Source organism: Cuculus canorus, chromosome 17, assembly GCF_017976375.1.
Source record: "Cuculus canorus isolate bCucCan1 chromosome 17, bCucCan1.pri, whole genome shotgun sequence".
Taxonomy (NCBI): Eukaryota; Metazoa; Chordata; class Aves; order Cuculiformes; family Cuculidae; genus Cuculus; species Cuculus canorus.
Genome location: NC_071417.1, coordinates 1112821 through 1126395, shown reverse-complemented (window position 1 = coordinate 1126395; position 13575 = coordinate 1112821). Strand labels below are relative to the sequence as shown.

The following is a 13575-nucleotide window of genomic DNA, read 5'->3' as shown; positions in this document are numbered from 1 at the left end:
CAGCCTTGAAATAAACCTTAATTTAAAATTCAAGTTATTGTGACAAGATGAACAAAACCTATTTTGACACTAATTCTAATCTGTTCATTATATAACTGCTCCTCTCTTAAAAGATATATTCACCTGTATAAATAGTTTCCTTTGTCTCTCCTCATTATGTTCCAAAATGTGAACTGAAACTTGCCCTGCAGAATAAAAAGAAACAATAATGGAGAAATGAATACAAACTTGGATGATTTATCCATTACTTAGAGAGACGAAAGCCAAAGTTGCTATAAGCCAAGATGTCTTTAAATAAAAGATATTAAATCAGATCACAAGGTTCTATAATTCTGTTTGATGTAGCCAACATCAATGGAGCCTAGCAATCTTGTATATAAGGCAATTTCTGCCAGGTTAAGGCATGACAGCACACAAATATCACTGGCATTTATAATGAACATGCTTGAATGGATCCTTGCTTAATGTAATTAGCCCACATATGTAAATTATGGCATCAGAAAGCCTGCAGCAGCTGCTGTTAGGAGGGTTTGGCAATGTGTGTTAAAGCCCGTTCTTACAGATCAAATGGACATATTTTCAAAGACAGAAAGAGACAGATGAAGATAGATTAAAAATTGTGCAACACTGGGATGCATAAATCCAGATACCCTGGCTAGAACATTTCAACAAATACCAATATAACATTTTTCCACAGTTACTCTGTAGCAATGATTCACAATTGGGCTGCACCACAGGACCCCTATAAACCCCAAAACTTCTGTAAAAAACAGTACAGAAAACTGCATTTAATGTTGTTTTTATGGACCACTTGCTGTGGCCTCCCGAGCATGATGCATTGGTCACAACTAGGAGACACTTCTGACAACTCAGCGCATTTGCTACTCTACCGTAAGCACCTTGAAAATGAGTTTAACTTGTAATATTTTGTCACCTGCAGATTTTTCACTGGAACTGGCCTTTCCAGTTCTGCTGTTTCAGTTCACGCTTTGCACAAGTAGAAATGAGAAAAGGCAGCGCACCATCAACCATCTCGTCAAACGAATGTATCCAAGGTGTAACTCATCAGGGAAAACAGGACATTTGAAAATACTGGAGTGACTCAGAGATTTAAAAAATATATATGTATTACGAGAGCCACAAAAAAGGTTACAGACAGAGCTCCACAAAGCCTGCACAGATACATTCCAACAATTCAACGTGGCAGAACAGGTGAAATACAGACCATAAAAACGGTTCGACATTAACTTCCCAGACTGTCAAAGACAGCAACTTTGACCTCATCTTTCCCACACACAAAAAAATATTGAATATATATCTATATATATATATCTATATCTCTAGTCTGGACTACAGATATAGCCCAAAGAAAACCACATTGCAATCTCCACATTAGGCTTATAGGAGAATAGGCATTGTCTGAGGAACATCCACCGTAACGCCCACGAGGTGATTATCTTAGGCCAAGCCGACATAATATTATGCTTGGTTAGCAATTTGAGAACAGCAACACAACACAGCTCATTTGCTGCACGTGGCTATGAACACATAGCTCTGTGCAACCCCTAGAGCTGACTTTAACCAAATTAAGTACTTACATTTGTTTTGTTTTATTTAATTTAAAAAGAAAACACAAACGTAAGATCCTACGGCAGTTCCTGCTATCACCTTTCCTAAAAATTAAAGACTTGAAGACTTCTTTAATGTACTTGCTTACAGACACATTTTGAAACTGTATTAATGATCTTCAGGAAAATTTGCCACACTAAGGCTTTTTCCCTTGTTCACTTCAGGTTATGTCTGCATCCAGTTTTGACACAGGGGGCCAAATGCTGGTTGTACATCAGTGCAGTATTTGGCCCAGTGTTTCAAGGTGTTTGCTATTCCAACTTTCCTATGAGGTCAACAAACAAAGTAGTAAAAAAAAGAAAATATTAAGGCTTCAAGTAAAAATTTGTCCTCTCTCTCCCACCCATGTAGTAAGATACATTTAATTTCATAATACTCCATATATTATACAACTAAAGATACAGAGATCCAACTTTTCAAGGCAGATTGTACTACAATGAAAACCTGGAAGCTAAATGGGAGTGCATGAACAAGGAACGAACAGCTAATAAAATGCAATATGCAATGAAAATTGATGCACAAACTAAACAAAAACTATTGCTGTTTTTTAAATAAGTAATACAATCCACAGCTAAAAACACATTGAAGAGATTTAAAACTTCTGAAACATGAAATACACATGACAAAAATAAAGAAGCTACTTTACAAGATGTGTTAACTAGTGCTGGATTTTCACGGCTGATCCCCACCTACTGTAAATTAGCATCACTTAAATGAACTTTGATGGAGCCACACGAGTTTACACCAGCTGAAGATTTGGCTGTAAAAACTGAGACTATCTGGGCAGAAGAACCTTACTGCTCATCTGTAAACCGCTTGAAGAACTATAACATGGGCTGGATTCTGCTCCAAAATTAGACTTACTAAATAGGTCCCCAGTCCCGTAACAGGAGCTATGGAAACAGACACTTACATTTATGAGAAAATAGCTGCAGGTTCAGTGCCTTAGATGGAAATGAGGCTGGATTTGCTGCATGCAATCTCCTGTTAACAGTTCTGCTTGGATTATTCTTTCAGAAGATTTGAATAACTTACTCCAGGCTATGTGCACTGAATTATATGCAAACCTCAAAAGGAAAGAAAAAAAAAAAACCAAAAAAACTTTGGTACCATTGTAAACCTAGTAACAAGTTGAATATCTCTCAGCTGTGGGCTACGCTATCGTAATATACATAGTCCTTACATCTGAACCTGTAATGACACAGTGCATTCATTCTTTCCTCCCCTACCCCTTGTGAACTATGTCAAAATAACCCTGGTTATTAGTGCTTTATACACACAATATTGTGTTTAGTCTTACTGAGAAATTCTCTCATGAACTAATGTAGTTAACTTCAAAGGCTCTTTGGCCCTTCAAGTTCCTCAGTAGCTTTCATGTTTATAAATGCAGGAGAAAGCAATCAAAGTGGAGCATCACTGGGATGCAAATCTCAAATATTACATTGGTGCAAATTTTCAGCCTCGCTTGCATGAATTTCATGTACATATTCAAAGATACATGATAAAATGTGCCCTTGTCCAGCTCTCCAGCCCAAATTCAGTGTGTCACGTACCCCTTCTTTTTCAGGGCTTGCATATGGCATACACGATACTTTAAAAACAAGTAAGTCTTTTGATACTCTATGCACTAGAGTGAATTCCAGTCCTTAAGGAAGTACTGCATCTTCCTGAGGAGTTAAAGTCAGGGAAGACTGCAGATTAATAACAGTTAAAGATGGAAGAAATCCGTAAGGCCATCTGGTCTAACCCCTTGCCCCTGCAGGCTCACCTCATACACCCATTTTTTGGATGACTTGTCCAAATCCAGTTTGCCTGTCCCAACTAGTTAAGTCTCCTACACTCTGCCTTGGAAGACTATTCCACTGATTCTTCCCCTCCATCTTTTCTGCTCTCGTCTTAATAGAGACCATTGGTTACCAGTGATGATCCTTTGATTTACCTTTGGTTTTACATCTTCTAACTAAAGTATTTGTAAAGTTATGATACTGCATTTCCACACCATTGCTTAGCCAGAGACATGATTTTAGCCCTTTAAATTTTCTCATCAGCCTGTCTGTCCAGTCTTTCAATAAATATTGCTCCATCTGTACCCGATCCAGTTTGCCAGCGTCTTTCTGGTTCCGTGGTGCCAGAGACAATATTCTACATGCCAGTGAGCAAATCTGCATAGAAAGACTATTGCTTCTCTGCTCCCTACAGCAGGCATTTAAAGTATCACCAAGGCAATGAAATGCCCACTGATTTCTAGTTTGCTCTCTCCTAACTTTGGCCTATTGCAGCTGCATTGCTTTCCAGGTTCCTCCCTTTGCACAACACAGAGCACTACAAAGAGATGATTAACTTTCTTATGTTCCCTTCAACCTTCCTTTACAAAAAATGATGTGATATACAAGGGACGCAATAAGCATGTATTGCTGCAGATGCCAAGATTTATCAAATCAAAAGATAAATTTTAAACAGGCAAAAGTAAGATTAACATTTGCCTTCTGGAATAATTAATCTCAACATAGGTGAAAACAAGTAAGCTGTTATTAACACATTCTGAATTGCTACCAAATATCTGGAGGGCTCTCCATTATATCAAGGCCTGAAAAGGATTCAACTTCTCCAAAGAAATATCCTGAAAAATGATGAATTTAGCTCTCTAGTTAAAACTATTCACCAGAAGAATCAGGTGGGAAGTTGAGGTTTCATATGCTGACCGGCTCAATGACAAATAATCATTTTTAGGGACTTTGGCAACAGTTGCTCAGGATATTCTTAACAGCACACATGATCTTGCTAGTTAGCATTGTTCCAGACTTTTGACTTGTGAGGTGGTAACTGAAAGGGAAGGAAAAGGAGAAAAGGAATGGAGAAAAGAAAAAAAAATAAATCCGTTTGTCCCAAAATTTGTTTTGCCAGAGTCCTCATATCTGTGACAGAAGTAATGCACCCTTTTCTTGGTTTTAATAGTAGAGTTGTCTTGAAATCCAACAAAGTAAATGTAGTTTTCTGGAGACAGGAAAAGGAAGCCTCAGAATGTTAAACTGATTGATTGATAATATTTTAAAAAGTTGTTCCCCAGGGGGAAAAAAACCCAAATGGAAATTCTTTAGTCTTAACAGTATTGAAGACCAGAGGGAATGTGCTAGTAATTAGGCAGACAGATAATTTATATCCTTTAGATGTACACTTGGCTCAGTTACACACACCGTGAATTCAACAGATCACGATAACCTTGCTGCAGGATTACACAGACGGCACCAGGGCAAGGCAGTAAACCATGTTATTGTCGAAATCCAACAGTTAATAAGGAGGGTGCAGGTAAAGCAGCTGACAGCTGTTTAAAATATGCTCCCATCCAAATATTTCCTTTCTTATCTGCTTGGTTTTGTTTCCGAGTCAGAGAAGCCTTTATAAACCAGAGGGAGCAAGAAGTCGGAGTGGAAGATCCTTACTGGTGTTGCGGTCCTTTTCCATGAGAGACGAACACACGCGCGCATACATACAATTTCACACAGGGAGTCGAATGGCAGACAGTGAGAAGCTGTTGCATTCCCTTCTCCTGCTCCCATCCAGGGCCAGGGAGGCTTTTAAAGACGACACGGCATTTGTGGCCCAAGTGCCCTTGCCTTGCTCCTTCCCAGGAGGAGGAACACAACCCCAACGCCTGCATGACACAGAGCAGTTCTTGCACAAGCAGATCGCCCCAGAGCCTGCTTCCCATGTCAGTAGGAAAACAGCAGTTGGGCCTCTGACTCCTGCTGGACACATCGCTGGCCAGAAAAACTGGGAAAGGGCATGGGGAAAACCGAATGATCCTGGACTGAGCATACTTTTTCACAGCACAACTGGTACACAACAGGTTTGTTGTACAGACTCAAGCACAATGGCTTTAGAGCTCTCTTGCATGAAAGAAAACCGCTTTGTAGTTGTGGTGGTAGGTCACAGCCAGGTCCTGCCCATCAGTTCAGGAAAAGTCTGATGAACTGTACAATTCCCTCATGAATAAGGCTGCAGCTGTTTTTTGGCCAAAAGAGAAAGATGAAAGCAGAACAAACCCAAAACATGAAAAGTAGAGTGGCCAGCTGCTGCTGCTCCTTCTTTCTTGTTATTTGAGTCTTCACAGTGCTCCTAGCTTCATGGCTGGCTGAGTGGATGGCTCTTTATTTTTTATTAATTTTATCCTACACTGAAATTTCATAGGTTGTTCCACCAACTCCAGACACCTTCTTAACATTTGAGTGTCTAACGGGGCTGACAGGCGTCCCCTGGGAACTTGATGTTGAACCCAACCTGGATATTCCTTTTGGCTGTCCATTTATTTTACTGTGAGGTGTCTTCAACTGCATGTCATCCCTGCACCAAAAGAAATATCAAAAGATGCAATGTTAGTGACTGAAGTGTGATAGCAGAATGGCTTCATTCAGGATAAACAATTATCCCTTAGTCCCAGTGTTGCAAAATATTCAAGCACGGGAGCAACATGGTTGAAGCCAACATAGTTGATGAAAAGCCACTGAAATGAGGGAATTCATTTGGCTATTACGTTAATGGATCAGCCCCCAGTAAGACATAAGCCAAATCAAGTCAGGAAGCACTCTAGGATGCTGTAATTAAAGACTATATTCTGGATGGAATCCTTAAAATAATTTCTTTTATTATGACCTACTGACAAGGAGCAGGGACCACAGGCTTCCCTCCAAAAACCTTTTAAATCTAGTGCACTAGAAACAAAAACTTAACATGTCTTGTCCATAAGACGCACAAAGTAAAAAGATAAACGCCTAGCAAAGAATTTGTATGTGTTCTGGAAGTACCATCACAACCAGGTTCTTCTGTATTCTCACATCTTACTTCTGCTCATTGGATGTCTGCTTGGGTTTGCCTCAGTCTGCAATTTAAGACTGGCTCGTGCCAGCAGCAGTGACTGGGGCCGAAATACCTTTCAGAAGGGAACACTTTCTGCCTGCCTGCAAACCGAGGCAGCCTGAGCTATTTCAGACCACCCTGACTTTTGCTGGAGGCCAGGGTGTTTGATGTATTAACTGTATTCCAAAGGCAATTTCTTTCTTTACTCGTGTCTGCAAAACAAAACAAACTACCCCAGACTCTCAGACAGCTCTTGATAGGCTCAGAATAGCTCCAAAACTAAAAGTACTTTTTATGTGGCACCCTGGTGTGACAGCTGCACTCTGGAGCTGGAACAGCACGTCCATCAGCTTACACCACCCCGGCTTCTGCTGTGTTTCAGCTCTGCCCCTACTTGAGAATGGAGCGGTGGGTATGTGAACCAGCAAAACACACACAGATAAATATAAAAAAAATAAGTGGTTTTGTAAAATGCTGCTGTATCTCCATACAGCTGAAATACACATGGAGCAAATTCTACATTTGCCTCACCAAAACATTACAAAAGCCCTAATTCAGTGCTGAAATTCTCCACAATAACACTGTCTGCCTCCTGAAACAAGACAGAAAGGAGCTGGGGAGTGTTAGGAGAAGGGGTACAAAAGAAAGTCATTTGTAGTGCTACTGACAGAGCAAATGTGCTAGGTCTACAAAGCACAAAGTGCCTGTGGGAAGTTTACTTCACTGGGTAAAAACTTCAGGTCTATTAAGCCATTTATTTATTTATCTAGGTACTTGACGTGACTTTAGGAACTTAATTAAAAAAGATCTTCTGCAGTGGTATCATGTCTGAAACTTTAACATCTAACGGGATGTGTCCATCTGTAGCTATTTCAGGAGCTACACCACTTTTGCCAGACACTGTATTTTTTACTGCTTCAAAGAGCTGAACTGAAGTGAATTTACAGGCTCTCCATTTGAAATAATCCCAATGTAAAAGCAGTGGGATTGACAGGCTGACAGCACAACCGAGAATCAGACACTAACAAAAAGCAAAGAGCTTTTCATATTAGCATCTTTCCTACAGCAGTAGGTGACACATCCAGGTCTCAGAGGGGCAAAAGCCCACAGGTCTTTCACTGAAGCAGACTTGTTTCTCTAATACATTTGAAGAGAAAAAAAATGACTGTCTGCCCTCTGAATGGTAGATCTTCCACCCGCAAATAATTCTAACAACTACAGTTCACTTGAAAACATTGAGAAAAAACATGCTGGCACTAAAGTTCAGGAGACCTACAATAATGGTTCTCCCACACTTCAATAAATTTCCCCAAAATGTTGGATAACACTGCAGTGAGAAACTTGGGACCATAGTGCAGTAAATGCCAGATGCAAAGAAAACCTAGATATTTCTGATGAGGCCTCTGGGCCCCAACTTGGCTGAAGTACAGCATCCTTGGCGGGATCAATAGCTCTTTGCAGACTTTCCAAGCTCTATAGTCTCCAGAAGGAAGAGAAAGATAAGTGCATGCAGAAGCTGCAGCTGAGGATCTTGCTCAGAATCCACTTGTCAAGCCCTCAGCACAGCAATCTTCTCTCTCCCCACACTTTCTCACAGAAAGGAAAGAGGCAGCTAAGGTGCTGCCAAGATGGGCTGTGCTCTTAGCAGGCGTTGTGTACAATGAGACACTCAACACAGCTTCATACACAGCTCCCTATGCCAAGCACAACTGCCAGGACTGGTCTCAGCCCCTTTTTCCCTTAGCGCAGGGTCCGCGTGCATGTACTGCGATCCCAGCTTTGCCTCTCTGCCCAGGCAGTGGTTGGGTCCAGCACCCGTTAGGCTGCAAACTAAAACGGCTCCACCCTTTCATGCTAGCAAGAGGGATGATCTGCCTCATACCTTGCAAATAATTATCCAGTTCAGCTAAGACACTCAATCACTGACTTCTGCAATTTAATTGACCACCTGTATTCCAAGTTGCAGTGCACATGCAAACATCTTGTCGTGATGAGGTTGCTATGAGTGTGTCACAGAATCGAACCCAGCAACCTCCCACACCTCGTGTCATGCGGGTCACGCCTCCAGCACAGCGCTCGGCACTTGCAAACAGAGTCGCACTGCTAAGCAGCACGTAAAGCAGCACCTACCTCTGTGCTCCCACTGATTGCACCTCTGTAATCTCCACAGTGTTCACAAACGAGACTGCCTTCGGGCCTCCATAAGAGGGCGACCTAGGCATCCCCGTGGGAGAAGATGGGACCTGGTGGCCTGGGGATTTGTAGGAGCCATTGCTCACCCTGCCCTGTAGTGCTTGATGGGACTGGACATTGTTATTGGCTAAGTCAGCTTGCAAGAGGTTGTGGAAGTCCTTGTGTGCTCTTGTCATTGCACTTGAGAGTGAACGACACTGAGACTGCAGTATAGGGTTCCTTGTGCTAAAACTGGTAGCAGCCATTAGATTGTCTCTAGATCCGTATCTCATTGCCACACTGCGAGGGTCTTCCGAGAGTGTGCTGACTTGCTGCAGGCTGTAAGAGCTAGGGGTGTCATAGACACCTGAGTCTGCAAACACCGAATCAGGGTGCGAGTGGAGAAGCTTCTCCCTCTCTTCCATCTCTTTCCTCTCCTGGATGGATGCCATAATGGTTTTGGAAAGGTTATCATAGCGGACTGGGGAGGGGTCCCGCTGATGTGGCGCTGGACCCCCCAGCACTGGGCTGAAGCTCTGTGGTGGTTGGCGTTGCAACTCGCTGCCCCGTAGATGGCACATTTTGGCTGATAAATAGGGGGAGTGGTACCCAACGGAGCTGACCGCAGAATGGGCGATGCACTTCCTCCCCGAGGGTGACATGGGGTTTAGCAAACTGTCATAGGAAAGACTCCCATTTCTGTTTGACAGGGAATTGGGAGAAAAGATGCTTTTGTAAGGGGTGGAAGCCGCCCCCTCAGACTTTATTGGATGAAGGGGCACTTTGTCTGTTCCTCTCCTGCCAGCAGATTTCAGGCTCAGCGATCGTGAATTGACGGCAAAGGAATCTATCTGAAGTGGGGAAGACTGATAGGTCTTGTGGAGGGAGCTCTTCCGATAGGTGGGCATGTCCAAGCTGGGTTCGGACTGGTAATCAAGGCTCCTGCCATCCTCTTCTATCAGAGCCCCTTGGCTGTGTCCCTCCTGCATGGTGATCTAAAACAGAGGTGGATAGGAGAAACAGAAGCCAATGATATCTAAGTACAGGTTTGCTCTGCACAATGAGCGCAGAGGAAGAAAAGAGCTGGAGGTCTTCTCTCAGCCCAGCTATGACACAGGTTCATTATAAGGAATCTCCTAACTCCTGTGCAGCACATGGATAAGCACATTAGGACAAGGAGGTGTTAATTCATAAGTGCTAAGTAATATTGACAGTATAAATATGTCAATACATGGACACTGAAAACACAGAACAAGAGACCTTCTAAATTGAGACTCCAGCCTCCATCAAGGTAAATCTGACTGTACTCCAATAACACTGCCCTTGGAAAAGCACTTCAAGTTTTTTCTACAAATAGCTCTTGGGTTGAGGGCTGTCAGGTTTTGTGTGCTGAGTCAGAAATACTTAAGGCTTCATTTCAACACACTGGGGACCAGCATATTCTTATCCGCTTTACTCAGAGCTATGAATATTCAGTAACTCTGAATTCCTGGTTACAGGTCTTCAAAATTAAGCACCTAAGCTTAATTAAAAACAAGTGAGTCATCCTTCCGCACCATTTGACAATAAAATGAAGCATTTTCTCTTTTTATTGCCTGTGTAGGAGAGAGCGGCCACATCAGAGTAGGAAACACTGGCCATAATTAATTTATGTGCATTCAAAACAGATAGGAAAGGTCCTTCATTTTACTCTACAAAAGACTGCTTACAGTTCTGTCAACTTAAAATGCCATCGTGTGCTAAGCAAATAATTTTTGCTGTTGTTTTTAAGGAAGATTTTGCCATAACACACAATAAATTTGCTACATTGGCCTGGGGAAAAAAAAACCTGTTATCAATCACATAGTTAATCAGAAATGCAGCTTGTTCTTTCTTTAATTTCTTTTAAATAAAAATTAACCAAAAAAGCATAACCGGCAAAAAACTGTTTTATTCTAATTTTTTTCTTCAAGTTTTTTAATTTGGGCTAGAAGATAGAGAAATATGCAAAACAGCTCACTATGTTCTAGAGCATGGTGCTAAATTTGGCCTTCTCTGGAAAAAGGAGCCCAAGTGACAGCCTGTAAAGGAGGAGGAGAGAGCACTGATGCAGCTTATATTTGTGCTACTTATCCTTGTGCCTGGATCCCTCTTTTCTACCAGCTTTCACCACTTAAAAGCGGAACTACATAGATGGGCTGAAGAACTGATAGAGAAGAGACAAGACGATATTCCTCACACCAGCTCCGCTCTTTCCATCGGTACCTTATACTTAGATACAGCTTGGCAGACAAATACCTGCTACCCTCTCAGCATGCCAACTGAACTCATTTTCATAATATTCCCACTTGACTACTAGAAAGTTGTGACTACTATAACACTGAACAAGTCCACAAAGCTGATGGCATGCACAGCAGTCAGCCTAGGGTAACAACATCCTTCTAGGACAGGACTGAAACAGCAGGTCTCAGCACGAAGGCACTGTCCCCGCTATCACCTCCTAGCGCTGCCCAGTCTCCTGGCCTAATCAGAACCTATCCTGTGCCTGTATTGCATCGACGGCCACATACTGAGGGAACAAAGCAAGCTTGCCTTCCCTGCTGCTCTGATTTTTGGCATCATGACTCAAAATACTGTATGTTGCTTACAGAGCTCAAAATTGCTAGCTGATGCCTGTAAACGGAGTATTTTGAATTGGATGTCAAGCCATTTTTCATGTAATAAAGTGAAGATGATAGGATACAAACTGTTTGGATACAGTGAACACACAAATGTTCTCATATTCCCTTTCAAAATTCAATCTTTTCTTCATCAACTGGACAAACCCACTTAATTTACAATTTTTAAATTAAATTATTAAATAAAATTTACAATTAATGCAGTAAGACTAAAACCCAAACTTGGTGGTAGCTGGAATTCCACCATCTATCACCATCTGTGTTTTCAAAACGAGAAGGATACTACCATAGAAAAAGTTTTCTTCACCATTTAAGGAACATTCTGTCTTATTCCAGCATTGCTGTAGTCAATGATATATCTCTACCACATTTTCTTTTCATTACTTACACCACCCCCTTTTTGTTACTGCAGGGGTGACGCTGGAGAAGCTGACAAAATTAACCGTAAGAAAACTGCCTTGTGTGCAGCGTGTGTGTTTTATGAGTACCTCCGCCAGTGTAGGAAGATACTGCAAATGTAAGAGTTACATCCATGATTTTCAAACGGCTGTTCTCAGGTCCTCGAGGACCAAGGAATATTTGCAACAAATACACGAGAAATAAGTGAGAAAAACAAGCCTATTAGGCTTAGTTTGGCCTTCTGCTTCCAAAGGAAACAGTGTAAACTCTTTCAAAACTCCTAAGCAAAAGAAAAATTGGTCAAAATCCCTGAGCAAGTCTCTCTAATTGCTTGGACCTCCATTTTCGTGATAGAAGGAAATGATGCCAAGGGTTAGGAAGGTGGGTTTTTTTTCCCATTATATAACCCAAATGTGCTGAGAAAGTGAAAAGGAAGGTCAAACACAGGGAAACTTCCATTAACTTGATCTAAAATGTCTCTTGGGATGCATATTTCTGTTTTTCAAGCTGACATCTTAAGGAATCACTGAGCATGTTGTCTGTTGGCTAGAGGGTCTGATCCAGAAAAGCGCTAATCATGCCCGGGTCTCTCTGAAGTGAATGGGAGTTGGCACCTGTGTCAGGAGAAGCCAATGGGAGGTGACACTTCTCAGCATCTCAGGGTCAGGCTGAGACACTGGTAAAGCAGCCGCGCACGCCTGTCAGCAGGACAGACGTGTCAAGCTCAAGAGAGGAAAGCTACGAAAGCAGGCATGTTTTCATAGTGAAAGTATACACTATTGCCCAACAATACCAAGCACTGCTATTTACTTTTACACTCTGACATTCACAAGAGCCCTGCGGTGAATCTGTCCTCTGCTCCACGTCGCGGGCAATAGCCGGGTCAGGCTCGCCCAGGCTCACTCACCTGCTCAGCCGTAGCGTGGTAGTGGACTTTGGGATTGCTGCTGAAAGCCGGTCGATACTTGTACATTGCAGGTGTAGGAGGGCTGATCAGCTTGGGGGAAAGGCCGCCTTCTGGAAAAGAAAACAAGAAAGAGGACTTCCTATTAAAATGCATGGGCAGAATACTGTCATCCCTAACTCCCAGCTTTCCACTGCCCCCTGTAAACAGATCTGCTCTGGAAAGAATAAACCTTGCAGTACTTTCATGTAGAATTTCACCAGAATCAATGAGGCCCCTGTGGAAACAGCAGCACGTCGCTGCCAGATCAGCAACCGAAGGAGAAGAAGCCAAGTATAATATATTAAGTGAGGCGACATATTTTGGTGAATAGTAATTTTGCCATAAGTTGCAATACCAGATATTTGGGTAGGATTCAGCTACTAGTTTTGTCTGAAAAATAAAGAGTTTTTTTTTTTTTTAATAGTATCAAAGCTTTAATTTCACATCTTCATAAATGAAATAATTCAGTTTGTCTAAGCATTTCAAGCTAGCATTTCTGATTCCTTAGTTCAAAATCATATTTTGAATTTTAAAATTGATAAAAAATTTAAGAAGTGGTTTAAAGGGTTTATAAACTCTGCAAAACTGAAATCTAACCTAGACTTGACTCAATCACTTCAAGCTAACTTTTCTCTCTCTTTCCTGCTGTCTATTCCCCTAGCTCAGAACTCCCGGAAACAGAAAAAATCCTTCACCCAGATCCCATTATTGTTTTGAAAGAATAACAGAAGTCTTTTAAAGTGGCCAAAATATTTTCTTTTTATTAAAAATAAAACACTGTTCATGCGACTGTACCTTCATCGGTCCCCAGCTGCCCTTTCAACTCGGAGTACTTGCTCGGATCTCCTTTGGATGGGAGAGGTGGTTGCACATCCATATTTTTATCCTCCAGACCTTCCAGGCTAATTTTAGACTAAA

The 13575-nt window shown here is 41.8% G+C and overlaps 1 protein-coding gene across 7 annotated transcripts in view; it reads right to left on the bottom strand.

Annotated features, from left to right (window-relative positions):
- ZDHHC8 (zinc finger DHHC-type palmitoyltransferase 8) overlaps positions 1 to 13575 on the bottom strand; it is a 132443-nt gene that overhangs the window by 16939 nt on the left and 101929 nt on the right. For 5 of the 7 annotated variants that reach the window (XM_054082474.1, XM_054082475.1, XM_054082480.1 and 2 more), the window contains 4 exons: positions 13453 to 13570; positions 12619 to 12728; positions 8614 to 9650; positions 124 to 5970 (listed from right to left, as the gene is read on the bottom strand). In XM_054082474.1, the coding sequence (XP_053938449.1) occupies positions 5799 to 5970; positions 8614 to 9650; positions 12619 to 12728; positions 13453 to 13570 (1437 nt within the window). In that variant the 3' untranslated portion in view covers positions 124 to 5798. The remainder of the gene's footprint in view (positions 1 to 123; positions 5971 to 8613; positions 9651 to 12618; positions 12729 to 13452; positions 13571 to 13575) is intronic. The other 2 variants (XM_054082476.1, XM_054082477.1) reach the window with 2 other exon arrangements.